The sequence below is a fragment of the Dunckerocampus dactyliophorus genome, chromosome 18, assembly GCF_027744805.1.
Source record: "Dunckerocampus dactyliophorus isolate RoL2022-P2 chromosome 18, RoL_Ddac_1.1, whole genome shotgun sequence".
NCBI classification, from domain to species: domain Eukaryota; kingdom Metazoa; phylum Chordata; class Actinopteri; order Syngnathiformes; family Syngnathidae; genus Dunckerocampus; species Dunckerocampus dactyliophorus.
The window spans coordinates 11,733,258-11,752,266 of record NC_072836.1 but is presented as its reverse complement, the minus strand read 5'-3'; the positions used below and the strand labels follow the sequence as shown (position 1 = coordinate 11,752,266).

At 42.5% G+C, this 19,009-nt stretch overlaps 1 protein-coding gene across 7 annotated transcripts in view; it reads right to left on the bottom strand.

Annotated features, from left to right (window-relative positions):
* The window catches only part of sdk2a (sidekick cell adhesion molecule 2a), a 184,290-nt gene that overhangs the window by 6,504 nt on the left and 158,777 nt on the right, over positions 1–19,009 (bottom strand). For 6 of the 7 annotated variants that reach the window (XM_054760733.1, XM_054760729.1, XM_054760730.1 and 3 more), the window contains 12 exons: positions 17,451–17,521; positions 17,223–17,358; positions 16,913–16,969; positions 16,408–16,509; positions 16,187–16,302; positions 15,505–15,691; positions 11,582–11,719; positions 6,516–6,698; positions 6,310–6,435; positions 6,077–6,241; positions 5,844–5,984; positions 1,836–1,980 (listed from right to left, as the gene is read on the bottom strand). In XM_054760733.1, the coding sequence (XP_054616708.1) occupies positions 1,836–1,980; positions 5,844–5,984; positions 6,077–6,241; positions 6,310–6,435; positions 6,516–6,698; positions 11,582–11,719; positions 15,505–15,691; positions 16,187–16,302; positions 16,408–16,509; positions 16,913–16,969; positions 17,223–17,358; positions 17,451–17,521 (1,567 nt within the window). The remainder of the gene's footprint in view (positions 1–1,835; positions 1,981–5,843; positions 5,985–6,076; positions 6,242–6,309; positions 6,436–6,515; positions 6,699–11,581; positions 11,720–15,504; positions 15,692–16,186; positions 16,303–16,407; positions 16,510–16,912; positions 16,970–17,222; positions 17,359–17,450; positions 17,522–19,009) is intronic. The other variant, XM_054760731.1, reaches the window with a different exon arrangement.

Sequence of the window (19,009 nt, the reverse complement as noted above, 5' to 3'; positions counted from 1 at the left end):
TTGAATTATTTAAGAGCACTAGATTTTTCCTCTGTGTAGTAACTCACGCCTCGGTCCCTCGCCCTTTCATATATGCCCCCTCAAGGGGAGCCCCAGCCTTTAACGCCGGCTTTTGGGTCCACTCATTAGCAATGAGTACAGTGGCAGACTGCAGCTCTTCAAAGAGCATCTCCACAGGATTCTCGGCCTCCTTGGTCAAGGGGAAAAGTAAAAACAAACTCATTTTAAGATCTTGCGGCTGGTTTACACGGCAATGCTTTAATATAAAACCTAAAACTTTTGTTGTGTTTTGCATGGGGTGTTTGCGTTTGGCCTGTAGGGAAAATGAACAATTAACTTGACTGGTTCATTGGCTTTTAATGATAAATCACTCTCTAAATGTTCTGATTGAACAAAACAATGCAGCCCTGTTCAGTGGCTGTACTTCTCACAGCTGATGTTCCTCTTCGTTAGACAGCAAATAGTTTAATCAACAGTCCCTTTGCTGGTTGCAGCAAAGCACAGTACTCCTGCCCCAGTTGCTTCAATTGATTAATCGACAATCAATTGCACACAATTCTTTATCATTAATTAATGAATCATTATGCCCATCCCTAGTTTTGGACATACATTTATACGAGGTTATATTAGTACATCATAATCAGGGGTTTGTATGTACTGTACCTCGGTTTTAAGGTCACGGTTCGGTTCATTTTTAGGTACAGTAAGGGAATAAAATACAAACCATACATCTGCTTAAGCTCAACGATGCAGACAGTTTGAACAGTTTGAATTATTATACATTTTTTTTTATTTTTAGGAAATTAAAGTTCATTATTGCCTGATGTGCGGCATTAATCGTTCCAGCTCGTAGCCCCATTCCCGATCTCCACTGAACAATGCCGGCACACTACTTTTGTCTTATCCCCTTGTCTTTGTCCATTTGTGTATTTCATTGGGAAGGTGGAAAGTTCCCCAACAGGTGACTTTGACAGCGGAAGAGGGTTTTCAAGCTCTGGCTTCTTCTTGGCAGTCTTGCTACCCATGACTCCCGCTAGCCAAAGGCAGGACTGAACTGTAGTTGTTTACATAGTAGATGAGTGACTATATCGCGAGGCAGTTACTGCACTTGTACCGTTATAACCCAAAGCTATACGACGCTATTTGAACTGAAGGTGGATTAAAAAAACATGCTTTGTCTGTTTGTTTATATGACAATGGTATTTGATGTGGCAAATTGGTGTCATCTGTGTTGTTTACTATTAGCTTGTAAACGAAATATGTCAATGTTATGGGAATACATCATACAAGTAAGTTTGGGTCTATATAAGAGATTTTCTTTGGCTGTCACGCTGCACCGATTTTGAAACAACCCTTATCGAATGTTTACCCAAACATGACCAAACCTGACAGAGTCCAGCTGACGGCTTAAAGGATGTGCTCACGTATCAACGCCGGCTTAATCCTCACAGCACTGCGCTGCAGAGAGGAATTCTGGTGTGAAGCACAAAACTTTGACCCCAAAAGAACTCTTTGTCTAGCGCTGTGATGGACACATAAAGAATACACGGCAAAGCTTATGAATGCTAATTAGCTGCTATTGTACCGGCTCCTTATAGGAATGATTGCCACATTCATACTGCTGAATATCAATGATGGGAGCGGAAACGGGGGATGAGGGTCCGAATCAGCAGCTGGGCTGATTGAGCCCCTGTTTGTTCTCTCAAGGATGAGAGGAAGACATAACAGCATGTAAGAATCATATCTCCCCATTAAAAGAAAACAACACCATTTTGAGATGCTGCAGCAGGGGAGTTTTGTGAATACAGAAAATGAATTCAGCTCGACCGACTGACCGTGTGTAAAGGCCATTCTTGCGGCAAAAGGAATTTTTCACGGAGAGGCGTCTGTTGTTGAGCTCCAGCGACGGGAAGCGGCCCTCGTCCAGGTGCACCATCTCACCGTGGGTTAGCGGCAGCGCTGTGCAGTTGGAGGGGTTGCCTGGGGAAGGGTGGCAAGACAACACTGGTATTAAGATCCCTGATCTATTGCAAAACGCCCAAAGTACAAAATCGCCTGGCACCGGTTTGAATGGCTTCTTTCTTGACCCATACGCTAATCAGTCTATCAGCTATCAGTCTAAGTTGTTGTTGTTTAATCCTGCTAACAAAAGGGCCATGACACTCATGAACTCCTTCCTATTTTCCTATTCTTATCAATGCAGGAAAATGATACATCCGAAATATACAGTGTAGTTGGTTAGAATGTTCTAGATCAGTGGTCCTCAACTGGTTTTCCTGCGGGACCCACCGTCACCCCTCAAAGACAAGCGGCGACCCAAATTGTGGAAATTTTACAACTCAAACTTATCTTATATCTTATATCCAAGATCTTACCTAAATATCTCATCTTATTTAAAGGCAACGCAACATAAGCTGCGACTGTGAGACGTTGTCTCTCTCTCTCTCTCTGACGCGATTCTCCAGCAGATATCTGCAGCTGTGTGTCCGATGGAGGGCATGTTAAGTCCCCACTTGGCATAGCAATCGAATAGCACAGACTCTGAGCTAAATAGATGTGAGGTGCATTCACGGACATCGGGTTACATTTGTTTTTTTGCCCAGGCAAAGATCCGCAACCCACTGAAAACAGTGTGACCCACTTTTGGGTCGCGACCCACCAGTTGGGAATCCCTGGGACAATAAACTGATTCCTAATGTAACACCGCATTGGTTTCTGGTGTAAAAACAGCACAGTACTACAATGGCTTTCAGTCTCCAATTTTGTCATTAAAGGCCCGGTCACACCGCCCGAACTTTGCTGCAGCGTTCCTGTAGCGGTGAAAAAAATTTGAATAGGAAAAAATCGAAAACACGGGCGTTGTCCTAGCGGTGCACCGTTGAAGCCGGCGTTGCTTTAGTGTTGGTTTAACGATAGCGAACGTTGGTTTAGCGGTGACGCGAGCGTTGATAGAGCGGCGTTCTGCGCATGCGTGCTGGTGGCATCCTCATGAAGTGCTGGAAGGCTCGTGGATCCTCATTCCTCAGCTTGTCATACAGACCATGTTCAGGCCTCCTCAGTATCCACTGTCTGACCCACAAAACTCTGTCTCTCCTTCTCTCTCTTCTCCTTCTGTCAACAGCTTGTTGCAATCGGAGGAGGTTCTGATTCTGCTGCTGGACTAGTGCACCAATCATAGCAAGTCTCTCAGCATCCATGGTAGTACAGTTTTACTGTAACTTTGAGCAAATTTGATATAATTGAGGTCTGCACTCAACGGCTATTCCAAATGGGCTCCTGGTCCATTTCTCCCCGTATTTATAGCCAAATTCTGGTCCGCCTCCGACACCTCCATACCAACGCCAAACCAAAGTTCATCACCGCAATGGATCGCTGCTTCTACGCCTGACACCGTTCCAGCAATCCCGTGTCCGCTCGTAAAACGCTTTCTGCCGCTCCACCAAAGTTTGTGTAACGCTTAATCACCGCCCGGGCAAAGGTGGCGAAGCAGCAGTGGTCCAGCGTTCAAGATTTCTGCGTTGGCCTAGCGAACCCAAGCGTCCACGATCTTGCGTCTAGCGGCGCCAAACTTTGACTGGGTGTTGTTGGAACGGTGATGAACTTTGCCGTGCCGGAAAATTGCCCGCTCCTCACCGTTCGCAATATTTTGTGCAGCTCAAAACTTTCGGAGCGGTAGGAGGGACCCTAGTAGGGCCGAGCGTATACGACGTTGCCTTAACGGGGGCCAACTTCTGTTAAACGGTGGTGCGCGGTTACGAACGGTGATGAATTTTTTTCACCGTTCCAGGAACGCTACAGCAAAGTTCGGGCGGTGTGACCGGGCGTTTATATTCATGAGCTGGCAAACACAATCAGGGAAAATTTCACAAAATAGCAAGAGTTGCATAAGACTGTCAAATAAAATCAGGGAAAATAATAATATTGTGAGTTGTGGAATGATAAATGTATCCCATTCTAACACCAAAATGTTTTTGGATGTAAAAGCAGAGCCATTTGCATGTGCTTGGATTTTGTCATTAACATTTATGTACTGAACATAAAATTATGGGCAACACACAACAAAAGTCAACACACAATCCTGTACCAACACCAATAAAAATTGGTGAAAATGTTTTTTTTTGTTATTTTTGTGAAGACAAGGGTCATGAAAACATTGTTTTTGGTGAGGGTAATATCGTGACCTTGCACATGCCTGTGAGCAGTTGGAATAAACTATTGTTGAAGATTTCGCTCTGTACAAGGTTAAGGATGTGAAGTCTTTTGCTGGCATTAAATTCCAACAGAACAGAAGGGTCAAAGAATAAGCCACCCAATTTTCATGAAACATTATGAAACTGCCTTTTAGAAAATGATTGGAAGGAAAAGCTTTATATAAGGAGGTATCAATGTAATCCATGAATAGTGGAGGTAGCATAGACTCTAAAACCTACTGAATAGTCTATATGCTGCTGCTTTGGTGTACTTGAGTCAGTCAGCCAGAACTTTTGTAAAACAAACAATGGGTCAGAGTAGGTTCACAGTAGCTGGAGAGGGTCGACAGGGGCTAAAGTCCTATTTCAACACAAGTGTGGTTAGCGCTGGTTTGTTTACTGACCCCGGTAACCCAGGCACCAAGTTAAATGCTGACTATGCTCAAAAGTCAGTGGTGAGAAGATGACTTGTTCACTCGTTCTCACCAAGCTGTGTCCACCATTGTGAGCACCGGGACATTTATCACAGCAACCTGATTCTGCCACCAACCGCCCTCTGGTGGCTAGCTACAGTATTGTAGATTGTGTCAAAAACGAAACCAAAAAAAACCAAGCGTGAATTAAGTAATTTTGCTGAAAGCTATTGACATAAATAAATTAAATCATGAATTTAATTTACATTTGATGGTTCAAATACAACAAGATGGTAGATGGTTGTTTTTATGACATGCTCGTGTTATTTTTCTAGCGTTAAAGGGACCGTATGCAGTTCGTTCAAATTACATTTTTTTCAAACCAAAAAACAGACCACCACCACCAGCTAGAATAGGTTACTAATTGTGGTTTAAGAGAATAGATTGTATAAAAAATGTCTATATTATTCACATTTATAAATTAAACTGCATGAAAATTGTCACAAATTTTGGTTTGGCTGGAATAAAATAATTTAAACACACACACACACACACGCACACACACGCACACACAAGCAGTCTCTCTAGATGGCAAGGGTTCCAGACAGTCGATGCCATCTTCACCACGTGGAGCAATGTTCCCACTAGCCTCCTGGAAACACTCACATCAAGCATGCCCAAAGCTATTTTTGAAGTGATTACCAAGAACGGTGGAGCTTCTCATTACTGAGTCCTACTGAGAACATTTTTTGTTCTGGTTTGGAGAGTTTTTTGTTATTTTTTTGAGCGATGGTCTTAAATTTTTGATCAGCTGATAAACAGCCTATTTCAGTTTAATTGTTGTTTTCAATAAATTACTTTTTCAAAGTGCTTTTTGTCTCACCCCCCTTTCTTGTTTTTGCATATTGTAGCTCTACTTAAAACCTCATTAAGATCCAAATGTTCAAAATGCAAATTCTAGCAATTTTTCTACTGGTCTTAAGATTTTGATAAAAGGAAACGTAAAACGAATGTAAATGTTAAATATTTTCCATTTCCATTAACATTTTGAACACAACTTTTGACCACCTTTTGCCAGTTTCTTACATAATACACCCATTGAACGATACCAATGAACTAAAAATCAACTCAAAATTAAATGAACCAATAATATTGTATTTTGATATAGACTATGCTTTTAAAGTGAGCCTTTTGACAAATTATTATTAAGTGAAATCATCTCAAATATTTTTTTTCCTACCTGAATCAGTTTTCTTGGTGTATTTTTTACTCTGCCCTCGTATGATGAGGACAAAAACCAGCAACAGAATGAAGATGAGGCCCACCAGCGCGATCACGACCAGAAACCACCATTCCTCGTAGAAGGGCGACACTTTCTGGGCTGAACACAAACAACATCGCCAATAAAATATACACTGGGCAATTAAGTCACATCTACATGCTCATTTGACTTTTTTGTTTTGTCTTCTCAACCTGATATGGAAGGTGATGGGAGGCTGGGGGAGCCGTAGCCGTAGTCATTGACCGCTATGACTCGAAAATCATAGGTGACGCCTTCTCGCAGCATGTCCAGGTTGAGGGTATAGGACGTGACTTCTTTGGGGATGTCTTTGATGAAGATGTCCCACAGTCCCTCATCTTAAAAACACAAGGACTCACATGCAAATCTGTAAAGCACTTGTTTTTGAAATTGTTTTTGTACTCACCGGATGGTCTGGCTTCAATGACGTATCTTGTGATGGGTGCACGGCCTTGATCACCGCTGGTCCAGTGCAGTGTGAGTGCAGTGCCATAGCGAGAAATAAAGGGCTCTCCAGGCGGGCCCGGGGATCCTTGGGGGAGGTCAGAAGGTAAAGTAGTGAGGCGGTGATCTGTTAACAAGTGTTGTACCGTACGATAGACATTTTCAAACCTTCTCCTGGCCCCGTGGTGATGTTGGCCTCCACCTCAGGCCCGTAAGTGAGCGTTTTGGCTCGGATGCGGAAGTTGTAGGTGACGCCGTCAGACAGGTCCTTGATCTTCAGCCACAGAGGGGCACTGCCTTTAACATCCACTGTCACTATCTTACTGACACCTGGAGTGCGAGGAGAGGAGTCTGTACAGAAAAGACTCTAGATAGCTGCATTCTGCAAGATGTAGGATTTAAACACACTTCTCATGTATGGTTCGGCTTAAAGGAACGCTGATCCGTTTGCTCTGCTAGCACGGTTCATTTAGTCAAGTGTGAACACGATCATCTGAACCAAACAAGCGCACCGTTATCTGTGATTTGTTGAGTGCGCCAGTAAGGAACAGGGCCTGGGAATTCATGTCAGCTAGCTAGAGTTGACTGTGTCTGACTGAGTGTTAGCAGTGTGGAGAGCAGCGTCTTTGGTGGAGAGTGCGAGTGATTGCCAAGAGTTGTGGCTGACTGCAGCTCCTGTGTCAATGTTGACTGCGTATGCGTTTTCTACTTGTTGATAAAGCGACGGAAGTGCATCGTGAGTCAAACAGCGGCATTACAGCAGTATTCTACGCTGGTCACTAGGTGTCGCAATGTTACATTGATGAGACAACAGCCATCGCAGGAAGTACGGTGTCAATGCTAATATGAGTCTACGTTATGCTATATTTATGTCTAAAATTTCACATTTTCTATTATTATGTCTACTATATTGGGTAGTACGAGTGTAAAATGCTAAAACCTGTATTTAGAAGGTTGCAAACAGGTTTTCTATGCTCTCACTATGAAAATAGCAAAAAGAGTTGATGACACAACTGTACACTAAATGCTGTCACTGTAGTTTTAAACCATAAAAACAGCCACGTGGCATAGATCATTTCCATGTATTAACACACCTGACAGCAAGGAGGAAATGAAAGCGCATGTAGTATAGTGTGCAGAAGGTTACGCATTGTAGGTGAAATTTAACACATGCACACACACAGGCGTGCACACGCACAGGCGTGCACACACACACTTTAGTTCCGAATGTGAAAATTGTAAATATTTCATGGTGTTATATTTGTTAATTTGATGTAAAACAACCCTTTTTTGTGTGTTGCTTTACAGTTCTTTAGATATTTCAGCTGTCACAAAAGCAAAAAAAAAAGTGTCAAAGTGAAAGTTATGCTTGAAATGTATCCTTTCATAAAAAGCTGTTTTTCTCCATTTTCTTGTTGGGAACTGACATTTTCCTGAAACCGACCTATGTTCTACTACAGAACGGAAAAAGGTAGAAACAAACGTTTTTTCTGATAAAAAGACGAGAGTCTAATCTTTTTTTGGTAGGTTCAATGTTTATTTAGTAGAACACAATATTCTGTGTGCCTTCAAAGACCTGTCAATAAGGCCGGTACGGAAGGGTTTGTCTTTTGAAAAATGGCTGGGATTGAACGAGTGAACAGCGATAAACAAGGGATTGATAATATGTCACGAACACTACCCAATAAAGTCCTTACTTGAAGCATATGTTCTTACCTTTAGTTACCTTGACAAAAATCAAAACCACTAAGCGAACTGCATCAACGTGTGCACCAAGTATCCTTTTTTGGTCCAGACTAGAGTATCGAACCACAAGCAGCCGAAGTGTACAGGCAAATCGGAAATTTGAGTACAGTACTTGGCAAAGGCGCTGTTGTTTGCCCCAATTTGGCATTAAAAGGAATTTTTATGAGTTGAATGGGTATCTTATCGCTAAAATGACACAAGAAAGTGGCGAACACTGTAAGAGATTGTGTTAAGAAGATACTTACAATCTTTTTCAATATTTTTTCATACATATTAAAAATCATAATCTTGCCGTTCCTGACCCCCCTTTTTCCTGGTGAAAACTCTGGTGGAACGACCCAAATGTAACTTATTTTCACCCTTTTACCAGTCAATGTCCCTTATTTTGAAATGCAAAAGTTGATATATACAGTATGTATTATTGAACTTAAAAACGTATTCTTGACATTTTTGCACTCCTTTGCACAATTCCGATGGATCAAGGACAGGATCTAGAGCAGGGGTCACCGACCCGTCGATCGTGAGTTACTCGTCGATCTTTGGGACTTTGCTGGTGGAATATTACAAAAAAAATCAGTGCCCTCCCCTCCCGGAGAGTGACCAACAGGCACGCATTTTGACCACTGAACACGCCCGTATGCCTTGACGTTCTCCAGGCACGCAACCCACAAGCTCCAGCCAGGAGCCCCGTCCCCAAAACCCGACCGGAGGTACCATGAGCGCACACACGTACACCGGCTCACCTCGCGCTCAAAGGTTGAGCGACAAGGAGAGAGAGAGTGTCAGCGTGCAGCGACGTGCCTGCTCACTCAAGAGTAATTATTGCACGGTGTGGCTCAAAGTCAGCCTTTGCTACCTCAAATATAACTCCATAGATGTGCACCTCCAAAAAAACCACCATCTCTTCGCTCGCCCATGACACTGAGCCAACAAGCCAAATAGCCAAATAGATTTGTCGGCCACAAGCCCGACCCCAACAAAGATCCACCAAGCAGGGGATCTTGTGCATGTTCACAGTCCAGACCAGAGATGTTGGGCTCCAAAAGGTTGGTGACCACTGATCTAGAGCATTCTAATCAACTATACATTCAGAGGATTTCATATGTATGTAATATCATTTTGGACATGGAACATTTGGGCAAAATTAGGGGTGTCCTGAACTTTTTCCACTGTGGGCTTGGTCGTGGGGGGCCGGTGTTGGTTCTGTCTTTTTACTGCCACATGGCCAACATCACTCCTGCTCCTTGCTACTTGATTAGCATCCTAGCAAACGCTGTTGTTGTGATCACATGGGCTCTTTCGGACCGCCGCTGGATAGACATGCTGGGGCAGAGTCTGCAAATGACTGCTTGCATCGGCGTGCCAATGTCGGAGATTTGAGATGCAGGCTGATATAATATGTACTGAATATGTCAAGCTAAAAGATATCACACGTCTAAAAGTCTATTTGTCTAACACTAGTTTCTGTAATAGTAGCAGAACATTTGAATCATACTTTAAACCGTGTTATCATAGCAATAAGGGGTTGTGTTCAAAGACATCACGTGATTTAAGGTACATTTACTTGTTTTCAGTGTCTTTTCCAGCATACTTAAATGTAGCAAATTGTGCATCCGAATTAAGAGTTCCGAAATGAGTGATAAGAATATCCACTTCATGTTTACTTCACATCACTTCATCTTCCTGTTTATTTTATTTTGTGATATTCCGAGGACTCTGAATGCATTTTGCGTTCTTGTAATGAGAATGAGGGTGTCATAGTCTGAGTGTCTGCGGTGCTGCCATCTAATGGTTTCTCATTGCAGCACACCTGCCTGCTAGGGGAGGAGTCCTGTCACACCTGTGTTCAATCAGCGTTGGACTATTTAGCTCTTGCTTGTGGTTTAGTCATTTGCCAGATTGTCTCTTCATTTTCGGTACCATGCTCTGATCCTCATGCTCTTGCTACCGTTATCCTGGCCATGCTTAGTTCTCGTAAGTACTTTATGCTCTAGACCAGGAGTGTCAAACTCGTGCCATGGAGGGTCGAGACACTGCAGGTTTTCTTTCCAGCCAGTCACTAAAGCAGGTGATTTTAATGATCAACACCTTCAGTTTGAGGGAAGGAGCTCATCAATTAAATCACCTGCTGAAGAAACTGGTTGGAGAGAAAACCTGCAGCGTCTCGGCCCTCCAGAGCACGAGTTTGACACATGTGGTCTAGACCTTTTTGCTACAGTCTTGATTCTGTGTTTTGCAACCATCACAAGTTCTGCTGTTAAGCTTTTACCTTTTTGATTATCGTACTTTGTTCGATGAATCTCATTTTTGCCTCATCGAGTTTTTGTCATCATTTTTACACACGCTACACGCTCTTTGCCAAGTGTTGCTAGTTTTGTAGATTTAGTTTTTGGTTCTCGTTAGTTTTTCTACCTTGTTTAGTATTTTGTTTTTTTCCTGCCTCAAGTGTTGTGCAGCGACCTCAGTTCTAGTTTTTGCTATTTTGTTTTTTTTCCCTGCCTTGGAGTTTTTGTTTCCTGTGGCTGCGCCTGGGTTATGTTTTTGGACTGTATTGTATATTACATGACTAAGAGTATTAAACTCATTTAACTTGCCACCGGTGTCTCTCTGCATTTTGGAATCCAATCACACACCTTCGCTGTAAGCCACCACGTGACAGAGGGAGTGTCGTGCCCAGGATGAATGGACTAGTGTGTGAGTGTGAGATACATACAGTATATGCTGTTGGAATTGTACTGCTGTTGATGTGTTCAGCTCAGAATGAAGTTAGAAAAGCGTGTCAGAGTCTGTGTGACTCTGTGGGGAGTCTCCACTGTGCTTCCATATGCCGTCATAACGGAGAGGCGTGCTTGCTCTGGTGCGCATGCGTTAATTACACTAAAAGATGGAAGGTAACTAATTAAATAAGTTACTGCCGTTAACGCGTTATATTTGGCAGCCTTACTTTTAACACAACCTTTTAGTCTTTTCCAGCTAAAAGACATAGATTGCAAATTCACTTCATCTCAAAATTTGGACAATATGAATACTCATTTGCAATTCATTTTTGCCTAAGTCAATCTGGCACATTTTGTATTATTGCCATCACAAATCTGCACTTTAAAATTGGGAATACACCCATAGATATTTCTTTTGTTTGCTCAGAGACAATTCACAGAGACCATAGCAACCTCAGCTCAGGATTCCACCTCTGCCCCCAATTACTGAACAATCCAGTGCAAACACACACACTTAAGCCGCTATTAGTCGTGTTCCTCTCACGGAGAGCAAGCTCCACTTGATATATACATTACACGTATATTTTTACGAGAACACATCATACTCTGCACCGTCATATTTCCTCAGCTGTGTCATAAACGCTGCATGTGCTATCTGTCTGTAAAAGATGAGAGTTTAAAAGAACACGGCTAGAGAGGTGGTAAATCACAGAGTGTGCTGGGAAGGCCCGGGCGCATGTTAACGAGATCCAGCGGGCAGGAGTTTCTCACCGTCGACTGGTGTGCAAGGCTCGTAAACCAAGCGGTAGCCCTCAACTATGCCATTTGCCTGCTTGGGCTCTCCCCAGGACACATTGACAGAGGTGGTGGTCAGCTCACTGAAGTGGATGAAGCTGGGGGAACTGGGAGCTGTTAGGGGTAGAAATGACATAACATAGTAATGGTGTGGAAATGTAGACATTCTTGCATTTGTACAGCAGGATTATACAATGTAACCTCTAAGGTCATACACACTTAACAATTTGTCCCATCTGTTCTGTTACCATCTAGTCTGTTCTAGGGTCATACTGTCTCCATCATAAAACCTTTATTAACTAGACAGACTAGACCAGGGGTAGGGAACCTATGGCTCGGGAGCCAGATGTGGCTCTTCTGGTGGTTGCATCTGGCTCTCTGACTTTAACACAATAATATTTTTTCTGTTGTAATTTTATTTGACAGAAATCAGTGTTAAAAATAACATTCAAAATATAAAACATCTTTATGCACTTTAATCCATCCATCCATTTTCTACCGCAAGCACAGAAGTCACATTAATGGTAAGAAGTATTTCACAGTATTTATTATTGGTTAGCTTCAATATAACAATGTTATTAAAAAGACTAAATTCAGAGACTTATTATAATCTAAAATTGTTGGTCATGCTTAATAATGCACACATTTAGTTGTATTGTCAGTTGTTGTTAGTTGTACATGGCTCTCACGGAAATACATTTTAAAATATGTGGCTTTCTTGGCTCTCTTAGCAAAAAAGGTTCCCGACCCCTGGACTAGACAGTATCATTCAGTAAGCCAGGCTAGTTCAAGTAGCATTCTTAACTGTCATACAAGTGTAAAAATATGAGCAGGGGTTTCACGTCTCACTTTTTTATATTTTTAATCTGTGGCAGAGTCAAACTGTCACCTTAATTGTACAGGCAATGTTTTAACATACATTTTAACTTTCTTCACTGTCATACAAGAGTAAAAAGAAGTTAACCACTGTTATTAAGAAGTACAAACAATACAATGTTCTTTAAGGCTTTAATGATGAATGGTGACATTGGACGGGGTTTTGCATCGCATGTCCAATTTTTTTTATCTGCTCCAGAGTCAAACCGTCACATTAACTGTACAGGTTTTACAGGTTTTCAGTAATATTTTAACATTTAGACCTGTCACGCAAGTGCTAAGCAAGGTAAGCTGTACTGTAACTGTGACGTAAAAACATGAAATATTCAGTTGGACGTTTAATGAGGAATCCACAATGTGAAGGTGATTTGCATCACATTGTATTGTACATCTCAAGTAAAAAACAAGTCTTACTTGAACTACTGACTACATTTGACCACTGGTGACAATCGGTTTGTTTACATGTACTTAAAAAAAAATATTGTATGAATTGGTGTAAAACTAGCTTTTAAACATGCATGTAAACACCTTAATTAGATTGTGTTTGGCTTTTTAAAAGTCGGATTAACGTACCTAGATTATGCGATTGGAAACTAGTTCTCTATTGCATGTCTGTGCTACTGGAGCGGATCCGGCGTTCTACGTACACACCAGTCTCCACGGTGGGATGTAACCCGGAATTAATTGTGGCCAAGTGGGTCATGATGGTGTATGACAGAGGTCACCAACATGGTGCCCGCGGGCACCAGGTAGCCCCCCACGACCACATGAGGTGCCCGCAAGCCTGCTTTTCATTCAGGTATTCAGTTAATAATGAAAGAACAGTAGAAAGAAATGCATTCTGAAATACAAAATGTGAGTTGTGGACACCAGCATTTTGTTCATGTTCTGGTAAAACAAGCATATTCGCTTTGTTTGGGTTTAAAATAAGCTCTGAAAATAAATGTTACAAAAATGAGTAACTCTTGGCCATTTTCATCTTGTAAAAGTAGCTCTCACAAGGAAAAACGTTGGTGACCCCTGGTGTAGAAGTTGCTACATTGCTAGTAGCGGTTCAATCGAATGTGTGTTCATGTTCGTTCGGTGTAACTTTAGCTACGATATCAACTGTTGGTTTGCTTGTGAATGTGGAGAAAAACACAACCGTGTCTACCGTTAGTGGCTATTAAATACATTAAGTACAATACATATGAATGGAGGAAGCTGAATAGTCATACTTTTTGATGTAAAATCACACTGCGGCAATCTGTACTGTATTGTTTCTGTGCAAACTGCTAGCCATCCAGGTCAAGATGCTCATCATAAATTGAATATAGGGCAACAGTTGTGTCTGATGGGTAACTGTGTTGCGCCATCACTTCAATGGAGGCATGATTTGACAGCAGAGCACAATGTAGCTTGTAGTAATTCCTTCTCATGCACATTTGCCGCTGGGACACGGAGGCACGCCAGGGTCTCGTGAGAGAAACGAGCAACTAGCTCTCTGAAAACAAGCCCAAAACAGCAAGAAACTCGGGAATTTGCAAGCATCTTTAAAAACACAAATTGCTTCCAATAAGTGAATCTGGCAAAGCTGGCTGAGATGCTTTGTTTATACGTGACATAACAGGTCACATAACTAGCCAAACTTTTACCTGCGCTGAAAGGAGCATAAGAGCGTCATCTAGCGCATAAAGTGCATGGCCAATAATTCAGTACAGATAGTGCAAATGCATGTCACGCTGAGGTGTGAAAACGGCACAAACCAAATCATTTATAATTATTAATTTATAATTATTTATTTATAATCTGACTAATTTAGTGCATGGAACATAATGTATGTATGTGTGGGCACACTATGGGCATGTGCCATGAGTGAGTGACAGCCATTAATGCCACTTTTCAGGCCAAGCAACAAATGTCATTCAGTTTAACTCGTAATTGCAACATTATGGACGTTTTTTGTACAATCTGTTCTCTGAGACTACTATTGGTAACATATTCTAGCCTGTGGCTGTGTCCTTATATTTTCTGGATGAAAAAAGTGTAATTTGGAACCAAGGAGGGATAGCACCTTTAAGGCAATATGCTCTGTACAAAAGGCAAAGCGCCTAAATTCCGAATCTTCTGTTATGGCTCTGATGCAGCAACTTTAGTATCTCTGTGTAAAAGAGGCCACATTAGACTTGTTTTAACTAAAGAGCCCCTAAAGAACAAAAAGAGCAATGCACAAACTCATCCTGTGACTTTTTTTTATCCAGCTAAGTGTTGCGATTTTATATACAATTCACAAAAGCTCTTGGATTTTGTGCTGGCTCTCTTCCCAGAGCCCTTCTGTGAGGAGAGCCAAAACTGTTGATTGTGGGGGGTTCTCTTTCACCACCAGTGTCACAGCCTGATACACTAACTACTTTTCAGACTTTCAAAACTGAAGCCACGCAGGACAGACTCTCGTTAACTAATGAAGAAAGGCGCCTTTGTGTGATCAGGGGCTGAAATGCTAATCAGTGCGGCTCTCTTTATTATTCATTGCTCTGTGACTTACTCGCGAGACGATGCTGAGAAGATCTCTCATGCAATCTCCTTGTGAGAGATGGTTTTACATTCATTCCATTCTTTGTTCTTTTTTTGTTACCACAGGCACCCATTGTGAATAAAGAGCGGGATAACCTTAAGCAGAGGCCACAACCAATGTATGTTTTACAGAATGAGGATGCGCAGGTGTCACAGGCACACACGCTTGTTATGGCCTTGCTGTTTTCCAAGGCTTAAACTTGTAATCATCTGCATTAATTCACTGTGACTGCACCACACACTATAGTACTGTTTTCTTACATTGCATAGATATGTATATTAAATATACATATGCAGCCAGGTTGCACTATTTCTATTATCATTCTACCTGATGCTGTAATAGTTACCCATATTTGGATTCGTGTTTATATTTTTAACCTTTTTTTTTTATTTTTTTTTTACTATCATCCTTTGCAACTAACTAAGCTTCATTCCATGTTATTATTTTTCCGTTGCGGCCCAGGAGTCACCTGCTTGCTGCGTGCGCCCTCTGGTGGGCAGGGATCGCGGGCCGTCCCCTGCCGCGTTGAAGGCGGCCACGCTGATCATGTAGGTGGTGTAGCCCGTCAGGTTTTTCAGCTTGACCCCCAGCTCGGGCAGGAACAACGTGCGCAGACGCTCTGTCTCGTTTTGCAGCTGAAACTCCCAGAAATAGATCTGGAAAAGAGAGTTCAAGGATGCTGCAGTGGGGTGATGATGCAAGTTTGGCCGATTGTAGAGCAAGATTGGGTGTTTCACGCGTGTGCCCTGGCCTCCTGTTTGAAACCTGACTCCTTTTTAATTGTTTTCAGGTCCAGATTTGCCAGCCAGGTCGGAGCCTGATGATAAAACAGCAGAGGTGACAGCTCTCGCTCTCTGTCGCTGCTCCAACGCATGCCAGCGCACCACAGCTCCGTCCACAGCGCCACGGGCCATTCATAAGCTGAACCAATCTTAGCGCCCAGCTTCCTTATTTAATGGACCCAGGCTAACTTGGTCTGCTGAGTTTCTGTTCGATTGACTATGGTATTTATTGCCAGGCGCTAAACCTTATTTTCGTTCTGTAAAATAAAATAACTCCAACTCGTCCATAATGTCCGACCCTTTATGTTACGTGTCCCGATTTTCCTACACAACATGCATGAGGACCGTAACATTGGGTTAGACGTTTACCTTGTAACCTTGTATGTCTCCGTTCTGTGCATCCAGAGGAGGGGGGTCCCATGTGACGTCCAGCTGGGTGGCAGTGGACGATTGGACCACAACATTCTGGGGTGGAGCAGTCGGGACTAGGAGATTGTGGAGCAGCATTGGATTAGCAGTCACAATAAGAAAGGTGGGCATGTACAGTATAATGTATACATGTAATGTATGCATAATGAGTGAAAACACACCTGCCTCACCGACAAAGACCTCCTGTGGCGTGCTGCTTGGACCCTCCCCCACAGCGTTGTACACACTGAGTCGGATCTCATAGCGCTTGTGTTTACTCAAATCTGTGTGGAGAGAAGGCCGCATTAGATGGAGAGAACAGTTAAGATAAAAGAGAAAAAAAATGTGTTAAGTCTAGAGAGACATGCTGTGATAGTGATAGTGCCCGTGGCGAGACGACATCACACTCTCAACTAAAAATGGGTGGGAATATAAAGGCAGGCTGATGAAAGGATGGGGTTGTTGTGGGGACATTAGGAAAACTTTTTTTTTTTTAAGTGTGGAAAATAATGACAAGGCAGATTGTAAAGATTAAAGTCCCACACATACACGAGGCTCAACAAGAGTGGGAGGTGTTGTGAGCAACTGTAGCAAGGGCTTGCTTTGTGGGGAATAAAATACAGTAGATGATACACAAACAGATAGAGGGAGGTGTGGGGGGGCTATAAAAGGAGATTTAAAACTTACTGTCAAGTTCATACTGGGTGAGGGAGGATTCGCTCAAGTTCCTGATGCTGTACGGTGCTGGAGTTGGCAGGAAAAGAAAACTTTACACACTCACATGATATTAAAAAACAATATTTATGGGTGTAACGGTACAAGTATTCGTAACCACAGCTCCCACACGGCACATTGAGTGACGGTCAGGAAGTATAAGTGCCCATAGTCACGTCACGTGTCTACTCCATAAACAAACAGTGTGCAGCCCAGCCTTTGGATAGCAGGAGTCACTGTTACACGCCTGATAATAATGAATGTATTACAGATAAAAGCTTACCAGTGAGATCAGCCCAGCTTGGGGAGGGACTGTTAGCAGTACGAACTGTGAAGCTACGTAGTCGGTCATAGTACAACTCTCTGTACCTGACCCTGAAGCCCAGCAGGACTCCATTGATGTGATCCTCAGAGGGAGACTAAAAAGCCAGATATTTATAATCGTTATTTGACATGTGTGAAATTGTTACATTATTATTATTATTTTATTATTATGTAACTCCAACATTACCTGCCAGCGGACCAGCACAGACGTGGTGGTGTGAGGAGTTACAGACAGAATTATGGGGGCTTTGTCTGGGGCTAGAGAAAAGAATAGAAAAATGCACGGTGGTTAGCATGTTCGCCACACAGTTTAACATGACAGGAAATTGGGGAGAAATGACAGTGTTTTAAGCCCTCACATCTTTACATACAGGGAAAAGGAATTTCAAATCAAGAGCAGAGCAAAGCTGAACCCAACCAAGAGAAATATCCCTGCCTGCAGCATAATTCTTTTCTAATGTATGCATTGATTTTTTGGAGGGATGGAGCAAGGTCATTAAATTGCACATTTTAAATGCTTAATGTCACATAATCTGTCCTATTGTTTACTTCTAATTTAAAAAGTCGTCCCTCGCCACTTTGCGGTTCGAAGATCGCCCCCTCACTCTATTGTGGTTTTTCAAACATTAATTAATAAATGATCGCTGTTTCGTGGTTGACTATGGCCCATTATTTGTCAAAAATATTGAAAGACAAGTCATATGTAGGGCCACACGGTGGTCTAGTGGTTAGCATGCTGGCCACATAGTCAGGAGACCGGGAAGACCTGGGTTTGACCTGGGTTCGAATCGCTATTGGGCATCTCTGTGTGGAGTTTGCATGTTCTATCAATGCGTTTTCTCCGGGTATTCCGGTTTCCTCCCACATTCCAAAAACATGCATGTTAGGTTCATTGTCGACTCTAAATTGTCCATAGGTATGAATGTGAGTGTGAATGGTTGTTGTCTATATGTGCCCTGCATTTGATTGGCGACCAGTCCAGGGTGTACCCCGCCTCTCGCCCGAAGTCAGCTGGGATAGGCTCCAGCATACCCGTGACCCTAATGAGGAGAAGCGGCATAGAAAAAAGAAAAAAAGACGAGAGAAACCCCAACAGAGGGCAAAGCACCATCTTCAAAGTAAACAGAGGTAGGTATTCACTGTCAGCATGATACATCAAAACATCTATATGTAAACATTTATTACAACATTCCTTGCTCGGAAAACTACAAAAAATTGTAGACCCCATGGAGACAGGACAAATTTGTCTTTTGACCACAGGTACTTCTATGGGACTGGACAGCATTTAAGATCAATAGGGGTCATGCTCTGACTTTCAACCTCAGGTACTTCAATCTGAGCAGAAGGCATTCAAAACCAATATGGGTCTTCCTCTGATTTCGACCCTATGTACTTCAGCTGTATTGGACAACATTAAAAATCCACAGGTGTCTGTCTCTGACCTTTGAGCCCAATTTGATCACATGCCATTCAAAATAAATAGGGATCTTGCACAAACTCTCTAACCCAGGTATTCAACTGGATTGGACAGCATTCAAAATAAGTCTTTCTCTGACTTTTAAACCCTAGGGCCTTCAATCGGCTCAGACTAAATCATTAGTTAGCGTGCTGTGTTTTTCAAACCCAGGTACGTCAATTGGATTGGACAGCATTCAAAATCAGTTGGTGTCTTGTGCTGACTTTCGACCCCAGATACTTCAGTTGGTAGGTAGGAAGGTGCTGTAGGTAGCCGACTTGAACTGGAGT